Below are 25,054 nucleotides of genomic sequence, written 5' to 3'. Positions count from 1 at the left end.
CCCTTCCCTGCCCTTAACTATGAAACAGAGTCATTCTTAATTATACCAATCGTCGTCGTCAACATTATGGTATTTGTTAGGCATTTACTGTGAGTCAAGCACTCTCCTAAGCACTGGGGCAGATTAGGTTGGATAGAGCCTGGGTCCCACATGGGGCTCACAGTCTAAGTAGGTGGAGAACAGCTATTCATAATATGGATTACCATACCTAATCGTAAGTCTCAAATTCAAATGCCACAGAAATATAAAACTATTATTCTAATTTCATTCCTTAGGAATATAAATACTTCATTTAATGTTTCTCAAATCTTGGATGGTTGTCTCCAATAAGGCAAACGTATATTTTCCTTCTAAAATGAAATCACCCCAAAGAGCAACACTTAAGAATTTCCTCATTAACTCAGCACCAGGGAAACAGAAAACTGATTTATATATCACTGACTCATCTTAGGCTATGGACTAATTTTTCACTAAAGCAATTTTACCAAATTTACCAAATTTTCACATACACCTAAAAGGAGATAAGGCACTTCTAGTTCATTTAAGTGACTAGCCTTAATTTTCCTTTTCTTTTCTGAAAGACAAGCCTGACTAAATTAACACAAACAGGCAGTTTTACTGCAGAGAGGAAGCAGTAAACTATTTTTTAAACTTCACTTATTACAGTAGTTAAGCTGTCAACTTTATTGGAACTCGGAGTAGAAATTTAGTATTTCCAAAATAGTAATAGGCTTTATACAAAAGACTGGTAGGATTGGTAAAATTCAACTGAACATATTGACACTATTTTTAGCTGAACAGCTTCGGACCTGTAATCAATGTCTCATCTGTTTTTCTCACTGTGTAATTAGCAAAATTACTGAATTTTAATCCATCCACCAAAATTTTATTTTATCCCGTAAATCAATCATGATAGCAACTAAGAAAATGTACCAATAATAGATAAGGTCCTTCTTGTTGTAGAAAATCTTCTAGTCGATCCTAAGGCTTTGGGAAAAAAAACAATTCATTCTTTTGGCCTTTGTCCCAATCTCCCGGCATCTTTTGTTGAGGTCACTGCTTTCCTCCCCCGAATTGCCACAGGTCCTTCCTGAACTCTGCCTCAGGAGATTCAGCTTCACCCTTAAAAGCTGCACATTAAGATTGGATTTGGGCTAGGAAAATGAATGAAGGTATGGGGAATCAGAGACAGCAAGAGGCGGAGTGAAAATGGGGGATGCGGGTGATGAGGATGACACAGAATAAGGTCAAGTTTTCTTTGCGGCTATAGCAGCTGTGACGAAAAAAGTGCTACGTTAGGCCCGAGTTCTGACTGGATATTGCTTAGTGGTTGGTGCTGGGATCATTATCATCATCAATCGTATTTATTGAGCGCTTACTATGTGCAGAGCACTGTACTAAGCGCTTGGGAAGTACAAATTGGCAACATATAGAGACAGTCCCTACCCAACATTGGGCTCACTGGGATGGGATAGGATTGTCTGACTGGCTAATGCCTTTGTTTCAATCAATCAATCAATTGTATTCCAAGTGCTTAGCAGCACTTAATACAATTGATTAAGAAATCAATTAACAAATACCAGTGCTTAGTAGCACTTAATAGAGAGTAAACTAGAATATAACAGAGTTGGTAGACACTTTCCCTGCCCACAACGAGCTTACAGTCTAGAGGGGATTGTGACACTGGAGAAGATAGGGGTGCTGGCAGTTCCCTTCATATGAATGTCAACATGTCCAACTCTCCGTACAGGAAGATGGACTATCCTGATTCTGAAAAGTATGATTATAAACAAGTTCCACACTAGTCTTGTAAAAATGAGGCCTACACATAGCAAATGTTGGGTCCAAAAGCCATTAGAGAAAACTGACAGATAACTATTTGTATTTATTCATTCGAACAATTGACAGAGGAGATAAGGGAAAGAGCCTGGACAACTTGTCTTGGATAGCAAGGAACATCTGGCCTGATCGGAAATGACAAAAACTTATTAGCAACAATGGATAATTAAATATTTGCTGAATTTTCATATTCAAACATTACCCTAGCTCCATTAGGTGCATGAAGAAAGTGCCCAGTTCGCTCACTGCAGGTGTCTCAAAAGAAAGTAGGCACTTCCATCAATGCAATTCTAGATATTTTAAATTATTTTCAAGTTGTTTCCTTTGAACCCCCTCTCTTCCTCACCTGAAACCCTTAAAAAAACCCTTGAAAGAATAGTTTGGGGGACTGTAAGAATGGAAGACAATATTACAGGTGTGGATGCAATGTTTAAGGCATTTCATATTTACTTCTACTGGTATATCACTGCTGAGAAAGAATAGTAAAAGGGGCTACAATAATCTCAGTATGAGAATGACCATGATTGTTTCCTAATTCGAATGGGCATTTCCTTTAAATATCTGAATGGGATTGTGCCTCAATGCTATGTATTTGAACACTGCAATAACTCTCTTTTAACTTTTTGAAGTAGCAACAGTTCTGTAGCAAAAGTCCCCTAACAACCTCATAAATGCTGATTTTATGAATCTGGCCCATAGTCAAGAAGTTAGAGTGAAAAGTCTCCAAATCACCTTCTGATCAGAATTTACTGGATTGCGTTTAAGTTCAAGTTCAAGGGTATTAAAATGTATAAAGGAGCCTGAAAAAGTGACTGGGTTATAGATTTTAACTTCCTAACTAGAAAATTGACTCAAAATAGATTTTCTAATTTACAATGAATCAAAAGAGAAAACATTAGACCATAGCAAAAGTGGCACAAATGTATCAAAAAGCAAATGAATAAACATTTGAGAAGATTTATTATTAGAAATTGCAATAAATTTTGAAAAGATGAATTGATTTTAGTTAAAAGGTATAACTGACAATTTATTGGGCGGGAAGATGCATTATTTTCCAATTGTTATCCACCTACAGTAAAACTGATTTGTGTCCTATTGTATTTTATGGAAAAGGAGAGAGCAACTTTCAGTGATTTAGATTAAATGTATTAATCATAACCAGGCACTGTGAACCATATATCTACTATTAAAGAAGATTTTTGACATTTAATTCTGTAGCAATATTTTGGCTCTGTACCACTCTTCCTAAATCCAATTCCTGCTACAGTTGGCAGATTTCTCCCTTTTAATTTTATGAGGCTTAAAGTAGCATTTAACCACCCATGCGGTAAATAATGCGAGATTAGAAATATTTAGTGTTTTGTTTCCCTTTCAAGAGGGGTAATCCATCAAACCCCAAAATGCTTTCTAAATTTTTCTATATTTTTGACAATCTTGAATATATGATATAATAAAAACTATAAAATTAAATAAAAAGCATCACTCCAAGATAATATATTTGGCTTTCCAAAGGACTGCACCACCCTAAAATAACCAGTCGGAAGTTCACTTGGAAATAAAGAATCCTATTGCTTATCAGATGAAGATGCAGAAACAGAATCATTAAAATTTAAAACAAGACAGTGCAATTGATTATGCTGTGGTTCTCATTTTCATATTTCTGAGGCATTCATCAACGTGAGTAGCATAACTTTGGGTCAGCTGTTTAACATTTAGCTTTCTGAATGCATTGAACCAACCTCTGTACCTTTTTAATCACTGTTCTCGTTCTGTAAACAGCACACACTATAAAATTGCCCATCTTTCTCACAGATTGTAACATTTAGGTAAGGAGTGCTGATGATCTGAATTGCAAGACTCTCTCACAAAGCTGAAGGTGGACAGAAATGTGGCAGATGGGTGGGCCTCCCTGTAGAGTGATGCATCTGGGAAGTGAGGGGAGGAATCCAAACCATATTTAAAGGATGTTAAGGTCTGAACTCTCAACTCAGGCAAGGAATCTATTCTATTTATTTATTTTATTTTGTTAGTATGTTTGGTTTTGTTCTCTGTCTCCCCCTTTTAGACTGTGAGCCCACTGTTGGGCAGGGACTGTCTCTATATGTTGCCAATTTGTACTTCCCAAGCGCTTAGTACAGTGCTCTGCACATAGTAAGCGCTCAATAAATACGATTGATGATGAGGATGATGATCCCAAGTCCCACACTCCAGCAGAAACAGAGGATGAGAGGGAGATATCAATGTGGCAGGGGTCTCCAAAAGGTCCAGGGTTTGCATGGGGCATGGAAATGGGGAATGAGGGAGGAGAGAAACACAGGAATAACCCTCAAAGATTGGGGTAGCCTCCACTCCTCCTTTCTAACACCATGGGAGTGAAGTCTGCTTCCCCAATCTTCCAAACCCTGCTAACACTAAGGACTGTATGTGCTTGGAGTGACGGGGAGGGCTAGGACCACTCTCTCCAAAGTATTCATCTATTTTTTCCAACATTCTGAATTTTGGGTGGTGGAGCTTTTGAATTTACTCTATTTTTAATTCTACTTCTTCCTATTTATCCATATGCCCTCCCTGACTTAGACTGTGAGACTCTGATGGAGCTGCAACCACCTGTGAATTGTATACCTTGTATGCACCCCAGTGATGACTATAATATCTGGGATGACATAAGCACTTAATCCAGATCATCATAAGAACAAATGGCATAATTCTACCACTATAGTCTATAATTTAAATCTTGGATACAATTCTGGACACTACAGTTTAGGAAGAACCTGAGGGAAAAGGTTCAGACATCAGTAAGTAAAATGCTCAATCGATGGGATAGCTTCCATTTAAGAGTAACCTGGAATGACTAGGATTTTTCACTTGGGGGAAAAAAAGAGCAGAGAGGGACTCTGCCTTCTAAATACGCACTTCTTCCATTGCCTGTTCCCTGACTAAGCCTTCTAGCATGTTGGTCATGACATCCCCTCAGCTACCTCAAAACTTATGCGTCTCCTGAATGAAATTGTGCATTTCTTTCCTGATGCATTTTCTTGGGCTCTTTACTCCTAACATAATAATAATAATAATGATAATTCACACAGCATGGCCTAGTGTCACTGGACACTACTAGCGTCAGTGTTGACGGCACTACCATCCCTCCTGTCTCAAAAGCCCGCAACCTTGGTGTCATCCTCGACTCCGCTCTCTCGTTCACCCCTCACATCCAAGCCGTCACCAAAACCTGCCGGTCTCACCTCCGCAACATTGCCAAGATCCACCCTTTCCTCTCCATTCAAACCGCTACCCTGCTCGTTCAAGCTCTCATCCTATGCTGTCTGGATTACTGTATCAGCCTCCTCTCCGATCTCCCATCCTCCTGTCTCTCCCCACTTCAATCCATACTTCATGCCGTTGCCTGGATTGTCTTTGTCCAGAAACGCTCTGGGCATGTTACTCTCCTCCTCAAAAATCTCCAGTGGCTACCAACCTACGCATCAGGCAAAAACTCCTCACCCTCGGCTTCAAGGCTGTCCATCCCCTCGCCCCCTCCTACCTCACCTCCCTTCTCTCCTTCTACAGCCCAGCCTGCACCCTCCGCTCCTCTGCCGCTAACCTCCTCTCTGTGCCTCGTTCTCGCCTGTCCCGCCGTCGACCCCTGGCCCACGTCCTCCCCCTGGCCTGGAATGCCCTCCCTCTGCCCATCCGCCAAGCTAGCTCTCTTCCTCCCTTCAAAGCCCTACTGAGAGCTCACCTCCTCCAGGAGGCCTTCCCAGACTGAGCCCTCTCCTTCCTCTCCCCCTTCTCCCCCTCCCCATCCCCCTGCCTTACCTCCTTCCCCTCCCCACAGCACCTGTATATATGCATATATGTCTGTATGTATTCATTACTCTATTTTATTTGTACATATATATTCTATTTATTTTATTTTGTTAATATGTCTTGTTTTGTTCTCTGTCTCCCCCTTCTAGACTGTGAGCCCACTGTTGGGTAGGGACCGTCTCTATATGTTGCCAACTTGTACTTCCCAAGTGCTTAGTACAGTGCTCTGCACACAGTAAGCGCTCAATAAATACGATTGAATGAATGAATGAATGAATAGTGGAAAGAGCACATGCCTTGGAGACAGAGGACTTGAATAACCCCAGCTCCACCACTTACCTGCTTTGTGACCTTGGGCAAGTCACTAAACTTCTCTGTGCCTCAGTTCCCATCTGCAAAGTGGGAATTCAGTACCTGTTCTCCCTCCTACTAATACTGTGAGACCTCTAGGGAACTGCTTAATCTGTATTTGCTCCGGTGCTTAGTACAGGACATAGCAGATGCTTAACAAATACCACAACTTTTATGTTTGTGGTTTTACATGTCCTTGTCCTTCCCACTAGACTGCAAATCCTTTAAGGTCAGGGCCTTGTCAATTACTACTTCTGTATATTCTCTGAGCATCTACTGCAGTACTCTACACTCAGTAGGTTCCCAATAAATGATAATATTGTTACTGATGGTGTGACACTAGACCAAGCAATCTCTAGGCAGGGTGCACATAGAACTGTTGTTTAACAAGCCCCACAGTGTCAGAACTCGTGGGCACTACTGAAACATACAGGTTCAAGGTTAACAACCAGGAATAATTTCCGTAACAGCAGGAAGCATAAAAAATAAGTTACAACAGGAAATTGTACAGAGGGACAATATCAATTATTTCAAGGGGTGTTTAAATGAATTCATGTTAATGGACGTGTAATGCAATAACAGAGTGAAAAATTACGGGTGTTCACAGGCATTTCCCTAGGATAGATGGTATCAAAACAGGCATCCTTCACACAGTTACAACCTAAGTATCCTTTCAAACCACTGTTTTTGACACCAAATGGGGTTAGATGGCATTGGTCCAGACCAGCATCGCATTTCTTATGCTGTTATAGTCAATAAAAATAAACAAGATTTCATCAGGATGGTTGAGGATGATCACACATTCACTTGTAGGAAATGCAAATAATTGTGAATACTCCCATCTTTTATCTCAATTCAACTGAATCAAAGAGGAGCGTTTTAGTGTATTTTTTAGCTAGATGCATTAGTTCTATTGGGTTTTTACCCTCAAGAAACACCAACTTTTACTTTGCTCGTTTATTTTTTTTCTTTATTCCAGTGAACTCAATCAAATACCACTGATTGACTGAAACGAGGCAATCTAAAAGTTCTGCTTAACATATTCACTCATTCATTCATTTATTCAATTGTATTTATTGAGCGCTTACTGTGTGCAGAGCACTGTACTAAGCGCTTGAGAAGTAGAAGTTGGCAACATATAGAGACGGTCCCTACCCAACAGCGGGCTCACAGTCTAGAAGGGGGAGACAGACAACAAAACAAAACATATTAACAAAGTAAAATAGATGACAGCTACATAAACGGTTTTAGAGACAATTTATCAGAGTATCATTTTGAAAATACATTATTTTATCAATCAATTAATGGTATTTATTGAGTGTTTACTGTGTGCAGAACAATGTACTAAGTGCTTGGGTGAACACAGTGCAAAAGAGTCAGTACACAAGGTGCCTGCCCACAGAGAGCTCACTGTGGACAGGGAATGTGTCTGCTCCTGTTCACCAGTTTTCTGTTCTCCAAAAGGAAGAGTACGTTTAGAAGTTTATTTGGGGACAGATGACCCCGTTGAGCCCGCTGTTGGGTAGGGACTGTCTCTATATGTTGCCAACTTGTACTTCTCAAGCGCTTGGTACAGTGCTCTGCACTGTGTGTATATATATATATGTATATATATATATATATATATATATATATATATGTATATATGTTTGTACATATTTATTACTCTATTTTACTTGTACATATCTATTCTACTTATTTTATTTTATTAGTATGTTTGGTTTTGTTCTCTGTCTCCCCCTTTTAGACTGTGAGCCCACTGTTGGGTAGGGACTGTCTCTATATGTTGCCTACTTGTACTTCCCAAGTGCGTAGTACAGTGCTCTGCACACAGTAAGCGCTCAATAAATACGATTGATGATGATGATGATGATATGTTGCCAACTTGGACTTCCCAAGCGCTTACTACAGTGCTCTGCACTGTATATATATATATATATATATATATGTATATATGTTTGTACATATTTATTACTCTATTTTACTTGTACCTATCTATTCTATTTATTTTATTTTGTTAGTATGTTTGGTTTTGTTCTCCGTCTCCCCCTTTTAGACTGTGAGCCCACTGTTGGGTAGGGACTGTCTCTATATGTTGCCAACTTGTACTTCCCAAGCGCTTAGTACAGTGCTCTGCACACAGCAAGCGCTCAATAAATACAATTGATGATGATGACGATGCTGTATTGTACTCTCCCAAATGGCTAGTACAGTGCTCTGCACACAGTATGCACTCATTAAATACGAGTAGCCAAGAACCGAAGAACAAGAAATCAAAAACAGCGAGTGGCCAAGAGTGACAGATCAAAACGGTGAGCGGGCTTTCTGGTGGAGGGGGACAGAGAGGGTGGCAGTGAGCGAGACAGCGAGGGAACCAGGCCCTCAGGGCTGTAGCAGTGCCACACTCCAGTCCGTTGCCCCAATAATAGTGAAAATAAAACCAAACCGTGAGCCGCCCCGTGAATGAATGACAGCCACGGGAGGCTTGTGAGCACCAGTTTGACTACTGCTTTATATATGAACATCAGGCAAGGATCGCCCATGAGCAATACCAAGCCACAGAGAGACATAGGTTGAAAACCAAAGCAGTACAGTAATATATCCATTTTGGCATGTCAATAGAGTGTGCTGCTCAGGACATCAAGCTTCTCACCAGTTGGAAGTTAACAAAGCAAACTGCACAGTGAGATGCTGTACCCAATTTGATGGTTTTGGAGGAAAAAGTTCTAGAAACATCAAGACGAGATTATAAAAGATTAGGTAAAGGAATGGGCACAGGAAGATACCCAAATAGTCCCTGTATAGTAGAACAAACTGGAGAAACCATAAAGAGGGAGGGCAGGAGAAAAACATTAAACACATAATACATATGATATGTAGTTATTTCAGAATCGAAATTCTAATAGATGTCCATATCTAAACTCCACCTTCTGACAATTTCTTCCTAAACTGCTGAAGTCGAAGAATGGACCCTGGAAACCTAAGCTATCGATGTAGTTACAAAGTGAAAAATAATCAGTCAAATGTTAGGTATAATTATTACAGCATTAATTCAGCACTTACTCTGTGCTGATTACTGTAGTAAGCATTAAGGTAGATACATGATAATGTATAAGAAACAGTGCTTATCCCACAAAGGATTTACAGTAGAATAGTTAACAGAAGGAAATATCACGTAGCTCCAAGACCTCTTTTCTACTTACACTGCTTCAGAAAACCATCTATCTCTTAGACCAGCTTAAGCTTACATATTTAAAATTGTTTACCAATAAGTGAGACATGTAATACTTTCAAAAGAAAAATGGGGAGAAGGGCTACTCACCTGAAACTTTTGTTCTCTAAAAGGCGTGAGGCCTCATGAACTCATCACTAGAGATACACCACTGTAGAAATCGGAGGGGGGAAATAGCTATAAAGCTTCAAAAGCTGTACCAGAAAGACATCTCCCCGCCTCAGACTGTCCTTCATGGTTTCCAAGAGTTGCCTGATATATTAAAAAGAGGATGTACCAGACAGGGAGCTGGTCAACACCTCATTGCCTCATCTGTCAAGGTGGGAAGAAAAATAATTACCCTCCTTCCGGGGTATAAAAAGTGTCGAATTGAAACTTTCCCTGTAGATCAGAAGAAACTTTTCCAGCTTCAGTGTTTCCTCCAGAGAGAGAGGAAGCTGGAGAAGAAAGCTGTATCCTAGCCCAGGGGAGAACCTTAGGGACACTATAGGATAATTCATGGGTCTTTCTGGGGAATACCTTTTGAAGCTTTGCTACTGCCAGTCTTCTGAAGGTCCCCAGAGGGATATTAATAGGGATGAACTAATGAGGCCATTTAAACCTTTGGAGCAACAAACTGTTCTTCAATTTAGAATTGAAACACTGCAAGAGTGCTCCACTCTGCTGCCATCATGCACCAACAGTTCTTCATCATCCTAGCTTATATTTAAGGAATTTTGGGAAAGGAGATGCCACAATCTTCCTCATTACTCTATTCCAGTATAACAGCCTTTCTGGCTGCAGCACCTTTTAACTTATATCAGTAGTTAGAACAGTGCTTGGCACATAGTAAGCGATTAACAAATATAATAATAATAATAATAACAATAATATATCCTGCTGGCATTTAAGGACATATCTTTCCGCTCTGTTCACATTGCAGGGAGAAAAACTTTTAAGAGTAACATTTAATACACTTTAAGCCCACTATTTACCCCCTCCCCCTTACACCAGACAAGCAGTAGTGGGGAAGACAGACTCTAAAGTAAATTACAGAATAAAACAGAATGAGAGTGGTAATAGAGTTTAAAGAAATGGACATAAGCACTTCTGGGGGAAAGGGAATAGGGTAAATACTTAAGTGCTGAGGGGTGAGAGTGAGAGCAAGAGATTAAAGGTGAGAGAAATAGGAGCAAGGCCCAGTGAGTGGGTAGGCAAACCGTGAGCACTGGGATGTAGTGGGAGAGCAGCAAGGAAAATAAGGGGGAGAGAGCTGATTATATCCTTAAAACAATCGTCACGAGTTAATTTGCCGTGTTTTTTGAAACAGTCACTGAGAGTTAAAATATGGGTCAGCCCAGTACAATTGAAAACAAACAGCCAATACATTGAAACCTTAGGCAGATTGATTTATACGTCAAATGTTTTGGATTCTGACACAACCAACTTCTACTCCAATTCAAAAGTTGTTTAATACGCCCAGTTACAATTTCTTTCCCCCCATTAAAACAGTTTTTAAATGCTGTATTTTTATTTTACATCAACATCCAAGTGAAGATTTGACGTTTCTGCTCCCTTTTCACAGAATGTGGATCATTTTTCTAGTTTAACTATCAAACTTGGTACAATAAAATGGATATAACTATGTCACCAGTATACTCAGTTCAGTGAACTGAGCATATTCATTTTCATTTCTAAAAACATTCTAACTTCTCTTTGATCCTTATTTTAAGATGTCAGAAGTTCCATTTAAAAAACATCATTATGTACATTTGGTTTAAAACATGTTCTTTTTAATTTATTATCGATACACATACCCAAAATCTGAGTAGAAGATAATTCAAGGGACCATATGGAGAAATTGATATTTTTACAATTTGAATGATTGCCTTCCTTGCACAAGCTAGTCACTTTACTATAGAAGACGATTATAGAACTTAACAAGTATAAAGGGACATTTTCAGATTGAGCAGGAGAGGGTACAAAAGAGAGAATCGAAGGAGGCCTCATCTTAAGTTAAATTTTAAATCAAAACCCGGAGAAGGAAACAATGGCATCCTAACACACTAGTCTCACTGTATACACACTTATGCAGTTTATCTCCATCAAGTGGGAATTAATCACCTTTTTACAATTTAGAGGGGAAAGGCAGCTTTTAGTCTGGTTAAGCCATGTATCATCAAAACCATGAAGCTAACCTATCAGTTGTAATAGCTCCTATAAAATACCACAGTGAGATTGCAATAAGCCTAGAAAATGGGCTACAAATCCCAGCTATGCTCAAGCAAGCAGTGAACCAAAAATAAAAATGGCAGAACTGAAACGAAGAACTAGATAGCATTCACCAGATTCATAATTGCTAAAGCAAAGTTCAGAGGCCAAGGTCTACGGTGTCTCATTAAGCTCTGAAAAAAATATTACAAGGTTTTTTCCTATATAATTCAAGAGAAATCATCTGGATTTCCAGGCTACAGCACATAGAATACTATACAAATCAGCGTGCAGTTTCCAAACAATACATTACTGTAACTAGAAAGATCATAAACACTAAAATTTCTCATGAAAAGTCCAACTTGAGTAAATACAAAGAAATTCAAAGCTGTATGGGGCCACTTTATGATTTAGTTATTGATTTATACCACTTCTAGAAACTCTTGAGAATAGAAAATAATTACGTATTTTTGAACACTGTATTTACTGAACTTTTCAGCTTGCAATTAAAATGCAGTTTCAACCTTGAATTTCTTTTCCATTTTAAACTTAAGTTGGCCCTTAAGTAGTGAATGTTAACAATGTTTCTATACAATGATATAAAAATATACATATAAAAATGAGATTGCATTGACTATTGGCACTTAAGAACATTAAATAAGTTCAGTTTTACAGTATTATGATTCATTTGACACACTGGTATAAACAATGGCAAAAAATATACAATATCAAATATACACTATCAAACTAATTAATACAATTTTTCACTTACTGAGTGACTTTGCACATTAGACATTTCCAGGGACACGCTAACAGGAATACTCAAACGGGCCACTTTGAATACGATTTTAACCACAGTACCATTTATGGAACAGATCATTTTTTGGCTACCATAGGTCTTATTCTCTATAAGGGAGGCTACAAGGGAGGTTTCATTCTTTAGCTGAAATGGCACTTTAAAAAAGGATCTCTTCTTACTGTCGATTTCTTACACAAAACAACACTCAAAGCATTACAGTTAGAAATGCAAAACGTTATAAAGGTATCCGTAACTTTTCACAGGTTCTCAGTCAAACCGTATTTTAGGCAACAGTTAAAAAATATGTGAAAGACCAGCTCAACATGGCCCAAGAAAGCTCCAAGAAACAGTTTTTCTACTTTACATGACCCCTCTATATACATACACACACACATCATTTAGAATGGATTATTCTTTCATTAAATTCCAAAGACTCCACTGATAAAGTGCCCTGTGTACAGTGGGAGCTCTCTGATTGTATGGTCAGAACTGAACTTTTCTGTCAGAAAAAAATTGTATAGTTTTTTGTAGGTAACCCCTGAGGGAAAACTTGGTAGAAAGGTTCACCCTACATAAAACCCTGACTGACACTGATGCTCACAGGGGAGAGTCATACGCAGCTCACCCGAGACAATCAAAGACTGGAATAGTTCTGCATCTAGTTTCCTTCCCATCCCTATTACAATTTTGAAGGCAGAGTTTTATTCTGGCCCTAAAATCCTGTAAATGCCCCCAACGTTTTAGATTCAACAGACTTATTCCTGGCATTTAAGAAGAGGAAATCATGTAGAGTAGACGCCGCTGCTCTCAGGCCAAAAATTCCACCTGACTTTATCGTACAAGAAAGCTTTCTGTTAGATTCTAATAGCCTGTAGTTGGGTTCATCATTTTGTTCATTTTGAACTTCCTCAAGTCTCGCTTCAAAAGGGGTTGATTTAACTCTGACAAAAAGGGCTGGCTTTGGCTTGCTGAGTATAGCTCAAGCAGGTGTCACCTAAGTAACATTTCATGGATCTGCCAGTGTGGTTTTACCACCCCATCACTCTAGAACTTCAACTTTCTTGAAAGTACAATTAAAATTACTCCAAAAAGCATAGTGGCTTTTAGTGAAGTGTGAGCTAAAGATACAGCATCCATCCCCTCAGTCTGTAACCTGTGAACCTTGGTCTTCTGGGCTGATGTACTTTGTGGCTCAGGTAAAATGCACTGCTATGTACTTTGACTTTGGTTCTAGCAATGAAACATAAATGTCAAGGGAACTTCCGGGGTGCTTTTTTTTTTTTTTTTAACATACTCATTTTTATATACTCTGCCTTCACATTTCGTTTACACCCTTAAAAGTACCAATTTATTCTAACCACTCATAACACATATTAGGAAAATATTTGGGTCTGGCCAGAGTGTTATTAGTACTCCAGGTCTTAGACGGGCTTGGCCATTGAAAGGACAGGAACTCTTTTATTTTCAAAGTAAAGTGGGAAGTATGTACGTGTGTGTGTGTGTGTGTGTGTGTGCATGTGTGTGTGAGTGAGTGAGTGTGAATGAATGAGAGAGAGACAGAGACAGAGCGAGAGTGTATGTTCAGTGATTTACATTAGCTTCCAAAACTCCCTTCCCAATCAGGATAATTTCTGACTAAAAGGGAAGAATAGCAGTCCTCCAGCAAAAAACATCCCCATCTTTCCAACAGACAGGCTCTCACTCCAGGGATATTCCTCCAGGTAAGAGGACAGGAACCAGGTTCCCTCGAATGCCATTCCCCAGATGTTCAAAACGGTAACTAATATAATAGCATTAGAAGATTTGGTTTATAGGGGAATCTCACTGGTCCAGTTTGCAGCCTACAAGAAAATGGATTATTTTTAGCTATAACATTAGGATAGGAATAAAAGATGAGGATGTGGCTTTTAGTCCACAGAAATGGAAGAACACTTCCAAACTTAGACACAAATAAAAGAAAGTCATGCCTACCATTGCAGAAAGGTTTCCCGGAGCTTTTTTGAGGGCCTTTGAAGGCATTCCTTGAAGGTGACTGAGTCTAGCTTGGAAACCTAGAAACCAAGAGAGCTCAATAAGGAAGTACAACTGAATCCGAGGCCAAAAGCAGTTCAATTCAATCTACGATCAACATCATCACTACCAACATTTACTGAGAAAGCACAGAGGACGAAGCACTGAACTAGACACCACAGAGTGCTTGAAGTGTTTTTTAAAATAATCTTTGTTTTCCATATTCCCTTTTTATATTTGGACCTTTAATCTTTGATGAATCATCTATGTCTTTGTTTTCCTGCTGCTGGACTGAAAACGGCACAGAAAAATGATGGAGATTAGTTTGGTTCACACTCTTGCCCAATTGTGTTTCGTTATCTGAGCTTTTTGATATTTCATTATTCATATTTGCCTTGGTTGGCTAACTGATCACTCAGGTAATCAAGGACTGTGGCCTGCTACACTTGTGAGTCTGAAGACCGACCCTTCCTAGGACTTATTTAATATTCTTTTTTTTGGTTGTTGAATTTTTAAATGCTCCCATTCTCCGTAACTTATTTCTGCTTTCCATATACCTGTCTTCTCCGCATTTACCTTGGAATTCAGAGTGGGAATAAGTGCTCAACAATGTAATAATACTCATTTACTGAGTGCTTCACGTGTGAGGTACAATACCAAGGGCTTGGGAAAATACAAAAGAAGCAAGAAAAAGTCCTCTGCCCTCAAGGGGCTCATGATCTAATGTGGGAAAACAGGTCAATACGAATTTTCAAGCAGCGTGAGCAAAGGAAAGAACAAGGATATAACGGGATGTATTAGGATTCAACAGCAGATTAAGTACTTCAATATACAATGAAATGGCAAATAAAAATATACCTAAAACTAAATAACCACAAGCCAGAGAACTGGCTTCCAATTGCCCCTGGCTTACCATTTCACAGCTCTTCCTCCCTTCAAGGCCCTACTGGGAGCTCACCTCCTCCAGGAGGCCTTCCCAGACTGAGCCCCTTCCTTCCTCTCCCCCCATCCCCCCCATCTTACCTCCTTCCCTTCCCCACAGCACCTGTATATATGTTTGTACATATTTATTACTCTATTTTACTTGTACATATCTATTCTATTCATTTGATTTTGTTAATATGTTTGGTTTTATTCTGTCTCCCCCTTTTAGACTGTGAGCCCACTGTTGGGTAGGGACTGTCTCTATGTGTTGCCAACTTGTACTTCCCAAGCGCTTAGTACAGTGCTCTGCACACGGTAAGCGGTCAATAAATACGATTGATGATGATGATATCAAATCCCAGTTCAGAAAAAGCATATCATGTTGCTATTTATTATTAAAAAACAGAAGAGAGATTTGGCTAAACCAAGGTTTGGAAATTAGCAGCGGATTTTCTTGATGCCTATTTCTCATTAGCACATATTGCCTGTCAAGTCATTTATTCATTCACCCTCCCTACCTCCTGCACCTTGAGAGCTACTGACCTCTTTTGCCAGAGTGTGTCATTAGTGGAAAAGAACCACTTAAGATACTCTCAAATACTGGATCTGGCAGTTCTTTATCCAGTTCTGAGGAATCGTCCTGCTCCCACCATGGGACCACTCCAGTGATGCCACAGGCCCCCCCAGATTCCTTCTCATAGAACCAGTCGCTCTGCTCATCATCACCTGTGAAAATAAAATAATCCCCCCAAAAGAATGGAAGTTTATTATTCTCAGAATGCACAACGAGAAAGTGATTGCCATTGTCCTTATATCACAAACCGCTCTTCCTCCACACTCTAACAATGGTTTTTAATAGTCTGACAAGCATGCCATCAATAAGAGCACATAAAATCTAATGTTTTAGAACCAATTTAGAAACACAAAAAACAATAATAAACTGGTAATCTTTGACGATAACTCCGGGGAAATCCATTTAAGTTGCTGCATTTTCCACATTAACAAAAAACAAGGTTTCATATCCTTGGGAAGGGAACTGAAAGGTGTAAAACTGTGAAACCTGCTCTTTGCAGCTAATAATGGTATATAATTAGTTTAATTTCATGATCTGTATGGAACGTAAAAAGGGGAAAACAATCAGGAGCAGATGTGACTAAATAAAATTAATCTGATTAAGTTCATTAAAAATAGTTTTGAAAAAGTTGATTTCAAATGAAAAGTGACAGTACCATGGGCAAACTGTGAAGCATTGGATTGTTCTCTCGTAAACTGCGCAATTTTAAACACAAGCTGCCAGGAAACTGCATTTCAAAGCAGAGTGGGAAATATGCAAGTATAGACTATTTAAGTTTCACTTGAGGATAATGCTCAAATAATTTAAAATTAAGGTTTTTTTTGGTGACTTTTTATTGTTTTAAGATCAATGAAGATGCTTCAAAAGGGTATGAATTCTGAAATGGGGTAAGGGGGTGAAGAGAACACAGTTGTTATAAATATGGTTCTGACTATATTGTTAACATGAAATTAAAGTCAGTTCAGATGGATAGAAGCCTTAAAATCTTTGCCATTGGATTCCTGATTCTTGAGTTGTAATCCAAATAACATACGTTTTATGTTCACTCTAAATCTTTTTCATGTATAAAACAATTTCACCTTAAACTTCACTTTAAAATGACTTATGGAAAATTTCTTTAACTATATATTGCTGAAGATTTCAGATTTAGGTAACAAAGGGGAAGTTTTTAAAACAGTAATATGAAAAGAGGTGAAAATAACAGAAAATTAAAGGCAATGGCAAAAAACTTAAAAAGGTTCAAAATGTAGTTAATAAGTAGTAACTATGTGTTTCTTAAATACAAATAATACGAAGTATAATAACAAACCCTGTCTTACTTTTAATCCTAAGAAAGTGATGCAAATTTTAGCTATATATTCGAATAAAGGCAACCAATTACTAAATTCTAAAACTTCACTAAGGAATCCTCCTCAATCCACTAAATGAAAGAATAGTATTTCAGTAACATTATATGAGCTCGATCTTTGTAATGATGGCTGGTGCATTTCTGATATCTATCAGATATCATAAACTATATTGCAATTCGTTTTTTAATCCTAAAATAAGGTTCTACCTCTTACCTTACACCTCGAAAGAATAAAGTAATCACAAAATTGGGGGGCTGGGGGGATGGAGTGTTCTGCCTTGGTTAGAAACCAAAGGAAGAGGTTACACTCAGCTTTGCCTAAATATGTATTTAACCATGAATTTTGGCTAAAATACTATAGTATGGGGGAATGTTCATCCGACAACCAGAGTTAGTTTGAATACAGCATGCCATGGTGTTAGAAGAAATGGCTGGTAGGCATGATATTGGAACATGGGAGGGTGCTACAGCACGGGTTTTCTGTAAGGCACTATTTTACAAGAATCAATCAATTGTATTTATTGAGCGCTTACTGTGTGCACAACACTGTACTAAGCGCTTGGGAAGTACAAGTTGGCAACATATAGAGACAGTCCCTACCCAACGGTGGGCTCACAGTCTAGAAGGGGGAGACAGAGAACAAAACCAAACATATTAACAAAATGAAATAAATAGGATATGTACAAGTAAAATAAATAGAGTAATAAATATGTACAAACAAAGAACACACCTCCCGTGTTATTAGAGAATTACATTCAATAGCAAATCCTTGGGCTGGAGAAGTGTAAACAGTGGTGAACACCAGGAATTGGTGCAAGGTTCAGTTTTGTTTAATATCTTCCTAATGGAGCTGGATGAGGGAGGACCCAGTAATAGATCCATGTTGCTCATGGTAGCAATTACTTCTGCAGGTGGGGATAAGCTGCAAGAAACCTCATAAAGGTGAGTGACAGGGCTGGAAAGTAAAAGATGAGCTTCACTGAGAGCAAGTGCAAGGTAACTCAAGTAGTACAACACGACCCACCTTACAAATAGAATTCCAGGATGCTGGAATTAATGGTCAGAACTAAGCGATTTCTCGACTGCTCCTTCAAATCACGAATTCAAGGTGCTAACCCCAACCACGAGTCAAACCAGTGCTGGGTACTCTCAGGAAGAGGATATTCTTTCATTACAAGAGACACTTCATAAACTATGGAAAACTTGCAATAGCTAGGTCACCCATACAGACGGAAGGAAAGGATGGTATTGCGAAGGAAATAGCTGCACTGGAGAAAGCACAGTGAGGAGCAAACAAGATAACTGGAGGAATGGAGAGGTTTCTGAATGTCGATTCAAGGCAAAAGATTAGAACTCTCCTGTCTGGAAAGAAGCAGGTTGAGAAGAGACATGACTGAAGTCCATAAAATCATAACGGGTGTGACGGAGAACAGTTGCTCACCAAATCCTATGTACAGAATGAGGTAGCACTCACTGAAGCTTGAAGGTGAACATTTCTTCGGTAGGAACTAGTAGCCACATAGATAAATCGTACAGGCCGAAAATACCGGCAGGTTCTAAAGCAGCTTGGATTAACGTCTGTCTCCCCCTTTAGCCTGTAAGCTCACTATGGGCAGGGGAACGTGTCTGCCAATGCTGTTGTACTGTACTCTCCCAAGCGCTTAGTACAGTGCTTTGCAAATTGTAAGTGCCCAATAAACATGATTGATTGATTCATAGGAAATATTCATCATGAGTTAGCGGAGGGAAAGGTAAAGATGTTAGATGACATACCTTATTTGTTATCACACGCAATCCAAGCCCCTTAAGACCCCAAAAGAGAGACATTCCTGGCTGGTTGGATCATTAATATCATTATTTAGGTTCTTCTCTAGTAGTTGTGCATTCCCAGGAGCTTTTGGGGGAATTGTTATGAAATGTGTATTTGCAAGAGGCAAAGAACTCAACCTAATGTTCAAAAAAGGATTTGTTCCATGTTGTTCCCCATGTTACTCCTGAAGGGACCTCGACTCTGGTGGAAAGAATAAAACACGGAGCCTGGTGGTGATAATCAATCAATCAATGGTATTTATTGAGTGCTTACTGTGTGCAGAGGGCTGTACTAAGAAACTTGGAAGAGTAGAATATAACAGAGTTGGTAGAAATGTTCCCTGTTCCATCACGAGCTCACAGTCCAGAAAGTAAGAGTCTAACCCTCTTTTAATGGTGGTGATGAAATCCTTACTGTTCACGGGTTTGGAAAAACCAAGAAAAGGTGACCAAAATACTTGAATATAAGTGAGAAAAGCCTACAAACCATAATACATTGTAGAGAAGGGTGTAACTCCAACTCAGTAAAAAAAAAAAGTGGACTTGTGGAAAAGTCTTAAGAAGGTAAGGTGTAAGAAAATCAAAAATAGGGGAGAAGTGCAAATAGTGTCTACCTGACACCTTATCTCTGTTTCGCAGTTTACAATTTGGGATTCGTGAAAATAATTTAATTACCCCTAAAATGGATAGGAGGAATAAATGTCACAGCTGAATAAAAATGACAAATTACTTGCAAATCCAATCTTATTATTGCTTAACATTTTAAAGACATTCGTAATCAGAGAATGAGAACCAGTCTCTTGTGAACTTGTCAAAAGAGGCACCGAATTGAAAAGGCCGAGGTACGAAAGCTTTTTGAAAGCTCGTCTCCAGAAAGATAATCCTTCCTAATATTATAAGCTTCACATACTAGCTTTTGGAGATAATCAAGGGATTTAATTACTTCAGGTCATGAAGACAGGACACCTTCGTTAGCATGTAAAAGACTGGCAGCAAAGCTAAACCCCAGCCCATTAAGCCACATGTTTAAAAGTAAATGGATTACAGTCACCAATCTACAAAATAACTTGTAATGAACAGAACTTACAATGAAGAAGTTGGTCCAAAAAAAGGAGGGGAGGGTAAGGAGGGAGGGGGAGAAAAAGGCATTTCAGTACCTTGTCTTCCTTCATCATTGGTAAACAAACCAGCGTCAGTACTGCTGAGGCTGCTGGATTCGCTGTAATAAGGACAAAAAAAGAGAGAAACAGATCAAAAGAACAATTGATCTCTCAGTCGTAAAATTTTAAAGAGACAAGGCTGGGCTCAGATGGAACTTGAGCCTGACAAAGATCTGAAAGAAAATAAGATGATTTTTTTTTTTAATCAAACTGCAAATATCCTGGTTCCATTAACTACAGAGCGTATTATTTTTGGCACATAAAACCACAGGAATCTAATGGGACCCTGACAGTAAGCCAGATGTGACTGCATCGAGGTGCTGACACAATTGATGCATTTTATTATCTGCTGCCATCAAATGCTCACTGCTCCTTTCTTACGCTGTGCAATTCAGCTTGATCCCGGAACACCACTGCTCAGTAAAATGGGAAAAATCTCAATCAAAAGCAGTCTAAGCCTTTCTTCAGCACATGAAATACAAAAGGCTTGGAGATGGAATTACTTTTCATAACAACATTTGCAAATATTCTGGAAAATACAGTGCTTAAGAATTCACTGCAACTCTATTGCTTGGCAAGGAAGAAAAAAAGTTTACAACAATGACAATCCATTAAATCAAAGTTAAGGTCACCCTGAGAAAAATGAATATGACGAATAAGATGACAGAAATAAAAAAAAAAGAACAAAGGTTCCCCTTACTCTCATGCAAGTTCTAGAGGTACCTTAAAACACAAACTATGCAGACTACTATATGGAGGAAAATTTAACATATAAATTACAGCAATACATGCTGTCTCCTTGATGTTCACAAGTCATTTCCACTGGTGTTAATGGAAGTTAGTTTCCTTTGGAGAACACAGATATCTATGAGGTTAAAAATATCACAAGATAAGGTTATAGGACAAAAGGTTTTGTTTGGGAAAGATGCTTTCAAGCTGAAAAATGTTCTCTTGCATTAAATTACAGAATTACATTTTTTTTTTTACATTAATCAGTCATGAAACTTAAAATAACCCCACCCAAAAAACAAGCTTCATGGAAGGCTATTTATACAATGCAGTTGCTTTATACCTTGGCAACAGATACATTACCAGAATGATAGACGGTAAATTAAAATTCTTCATTTTATAGCCAATTCAGTATTGTCTAAGTCTAAAGACCAATTTCTAGGAGTGAAATACCTCTGCTTAGCTTTCCAGATTTATTCCACATTTGCTGTAGCAAACTAAAAATGTACCCGTATAAAGCCTATGTATTATCAGGAGTATTTTTACAGCATGATTGCAGGATAACACAGAGGCAGCCAAACCCTTTGACAAAAGGATTTCACCTGAGACTTGCCAATGGATGGCCCCTGGTTCGTTCAATCGTATTAATTGAGTGCTTACTATGTGCAAGACACTGTACTTCGTGTTTAGGAGAGTATACTATAACAATAAACAGACACCTGCCTTTCTCATCTGTAGAGGGGGCAGGTATTGGACGTGTCGCTCTGATTATCGGATTTGTACCGATAATGGGGCTAGGATTTATTCGCCCTATAGCACTCATGCACATGTCCGTAATTTATTTTAAAGTTTGCCTCCCTCTCTAGACCACAAGCCCCTTATGGGCAGGGAACGTGTCTACCAACTCTGTCATACTGTACTCTCCCAAGAGCTTAGGATGGTGCTCTGCACAAAGTAAGTGCTCAATAAGTGTGTTGGGTTGTTTGGTATAAAAGTGGGGGAGAGTGGGGCAGAGGGAGAGTCGGAGAATCACACATACGCACAGCAGGTAAAGTCATCACATTTTCAAGAGCAAAGTGGGATAGCGATAAGGTGTAGAGACAAAAAAGGCAGGAGGGGAGAGACAGAGAGACCCATGTTCCCAAAGGGTTTGTTGAGCACTCTGCACATAGTAGGCATTCAAATACAATTTGGCAGTTGATAATGAGACACACCCCCAAGCACACACCCTCTAAAGACCCACATAGGGCCTCATCTGATCCTGCCTTCTACTTCTATTCATTCATTCAGCCGTTCATTCATTCAATCGTATTTATTGAGCGCTTACTGTGTGCAGAGCACTGTACTAAGCGCTTGGAAAGTACAGTACATCAACACAGTCACTCCCTGCCCACAAAGGGCTCTCAGATTTAGCACATAGCAGGCACTAAATATCACTTGACGGGCTCACATTCGAACTTTAGCTACTCACCAGGATGATGAGGTCTCCAGTGGTGGTGATGCTTAGTACAGAGCTCTGTATAGTACGCGCCCGATAAAGACCATTGATTGATTGGGGACTCCCTATCTGGCAACTCTGTGTTTTGCTGCCTCATCGGGGCAACTGTACTAAGCGCTTAGTACAGTGCTCTGTACCCAGTAAGCACTCAATATGACTGAATGAATGAATCGGGGCAAGACTGCCGCTGTGGCTCCAATACTGGGGTTATCGTAGGACTCGTCGCGGTGAGTTTTCCCTGAGCTGCTGTTCTGAAGAGCATGGAGAGAAGCAGGGGCTGGAAACACATCAGCAAATAGCAGCAGCTCACCACAAAGGGATGGAATGGCAGCATAACTGTGAGGGGCAATAGCAGCAGCAGGAGAGACAAACCATTGTCAAGGCAGTGACCGATAATAATCATAATGATAATAATACGAGCACCATAATAATATAAGTACCATATTATTCTTATGGTACTTGTTAAGTGCTACGTGCCAAGTACTGTTCTTAGCACAGGGGTAGGTACAAGTGAATCAGGTTGGACTCAGTCCCCGTCCCACATGGGGCTCACAGTCCAAGTAGGAGGGAATAGGGTTTAATCCCCATTTTACAGATGGGGTAACGGAGGCACAGAGAAGCGAAGTGATAGATTGATGCGTTTTATTAGCTGCTGCCATCAAATCCTCACCGCTCCTTTCTTACGCTGTGCAATTCAGCTTGACCCCGGAACACCGCTGCTTTAAGCGCTTAGTACAGTGCTCTGCACACAGCAAGCGCTCAATAAATACGACTGAATGAATTAATAAAATGGGAAAAACCCGTCCAAGGTCACACAGTGGGCAAGCGGCAGAGCTGGGATTAGAACTCAGGTCCTCTGATTCCCAGGCCTGGGCTCTTTCCACTCACTAGGCCAGGCTGCTTCCATTGCCTGCTGATGACACTTGAGCTTCTCCAGGGGTGGGAGGCTGTGTCTTTTGAACCTCAGTTTCTCCCACTGCTGGCTGCTTCTCCTCCTTCCCGCCGTGCTCCACAATGTTCCCAGTGCTGGGCCGCTGCCTTCTGTGGGCATCCCTCTCCCAAGGCCCACCTGACCCAAAGTGTGTGTGCGTGTGGGGGGGGCTTTAAGGATTAAAAAAAACAAAATTTAGTGGGTCTCACGGGAAAGTGAGAGATGGCTGAGCACCTCAGTTAGAGGTCTCATGATTCCCATGCACGCTGGCCCCTGGAGTAGGGGGTTCAGGCTGCGATCCCCCCCACCCCCCTCTACTCCATCAATGATGTTCTAGTCTGAATTAAATTCACGGGCTGCAGTTTAAACACCCTGCTCTAGCCTTTAGCCTGTATAAAAATTTGGGCACTGATATACTCTATTCTGCAGGATCTTTGACTTACTTTGCACCGTGTCTCATTAATTCCTGTAGTCATAAGCATGCTTAATCGGTAGTGTTTGTTGAGAGCTTCTGTGCATAGCACTGCATTAAGCACTTGGAAGAATATAATAGTTGACCTGACCACCAAGCAGTGACCATAAAAAATAGTTGACAATCACCTGCCCTCAAGGAGGTGACCATCTAAAAAGGGAGACAGACTCTAAATATTTAATGCTGACGTGGGATGAAAGACTATCCGCTACCCATTCACTCCTCAGACTCCCTGAGGAATGTGTGCCTCGGTTTTCAATACTAAACCCAGCACTTTTGTTAATTTGCTCATTTAGCAGATATTTTGCCAATGCTTATTCCTCAATAAAAATTGAACCTGATAAAGTTCTACTTCTTATAGTTTGATCCTAAATTGCCTACCCTTTGCACATAATTTATGGTTTGGTCTCTAAAGTTTACGATAACTTCCTTCTGATAGTCCTATATTTTGCCACTTCTGCTAAGGGTGTGGATTGTGAAATTAAGGGCGAAATCTTTGTGTCACCACCAACTAAAAAGCAGGTGGGTAGTAGCAGAGACCACAGTGGGAATATTATCGGGAACTTAACCAAAATTCAAAGGCTACTGCCCTGTTCATCTGCTTTGATCTTCATCAAATACTTAGCAAGAGAAGACGGCAGGTGAATTAGAGAACTTTCACTTCACCATCCAAAATTACCCTAAATATTGTGTTTTCCCAGGTTCACTTTTAGCATCAGAATTTGATGGAACACGTTAGCTTTTCCCTGTTTTTTTTTTCCCCCATGATTGACAGGGTACACAGAAAGACTGGGGGGAGAAGAAACATTCTTTTATTAAACATGGAATTGACTTGAAAATGATAGTGCTCCTTCCATCATTCTTGTTCCTGCCAGAATTTTGTTTCTTCTGACATTACATCCCTTCCTATTTGTTCCTTAGGTTTTTTTTCTTTATTTTTGTTTTGTGGGGGGAGTGTTTATGGTATTTTTTAAGCACTTAAGATGTATCAAACACTGTTCTAAGTACTTGGGTGGATCCAAGTTAATTAGGTTGGATGCAGTCCCTGTCCCACATGGGGCTCACAGTCTAAAAAGGAGGGAGAACAGAACTGAGACATAAAGGTTAAGTGATTTGCCCAAGGACACACAGCAAGCAACTGGCAGAGCCAGGATTAGAACCCAGGTCCTCTGACTCTCAGGCCCATATTCTATCCACCAACTGCTTCCTCTGTGACCTTGGTCAATTCACTTCTCTTTGCCTCAGTTTCCTCAACTGTACAAAGGGGATACCTGTTCTCCCTCCTACTTGGACTGTGAGCCCCATGTGGGGCAGGTACTGTGTCTGACATAATTAACTTGTACCTATCCCAACACTTAGAACTGTGTTTGGTGCAGAGTAAGTA

General features: G+C 39.7%; 1 protein-coding gene across 7 annotated transcripts in view; it reads right to left on the bottom strand.

Moving 5' to 3' along the window:
* Window positions 1-25,054, bottom strand: part of GPATCH2 (G-patch domain containing 2) — a 125,764-nt gene that overhangs the window by 87,024 nt on the left and 13,686 nt on the right. For 6 of the 7 annotated variants that reach the window (XM_038760811.1, XM_038760810.1, XM_038760807.1 and 3 more), the window contains exons 3-5: window positions 20,038-20,099; window positions 15,693-15,875; window positions 14,187-14,266 (exon numbers count right to left, since the gene is read on the bottom strand). In XM_038760811.1, coding sequence (XP_038616739.1) covers window positions 14,187-14,266; window positions 15,693-15,875; window positions 20,038-20,099 — 325 coding nt within the window. Of the gene's footprint in view, window positions 1-13,768; window positions 14,057-14,186; window positions 14,267-15,692; window positions 15,876-20,037; window positions 20,100-25,054 lie in introns of those variants that run through there. The other variant, XM_038760813.1, reaches the window with a different exon arrangement.

This window comes from Tachyglossus aculeatus, chromosome 19, assembly GCF_015852505.1.
Source record: "Tachyglossus aculeatus isolate mTacAcu1 chromosome 19, mTacAcu1.pri, whole genome shotgun sequence".
Lineage (NCBI taxonomy): Eukaryota > Metazoa > Chordata > Mammalia > Monotremata > Tachyglossidae > Tachyglossus > Tachyglossus aculeatus.
The sequence above is the reverse complement of the archived record's forward strand: the minus strand, read 5'-3'. Positions and strand labels throughout refer to the sequence as shown.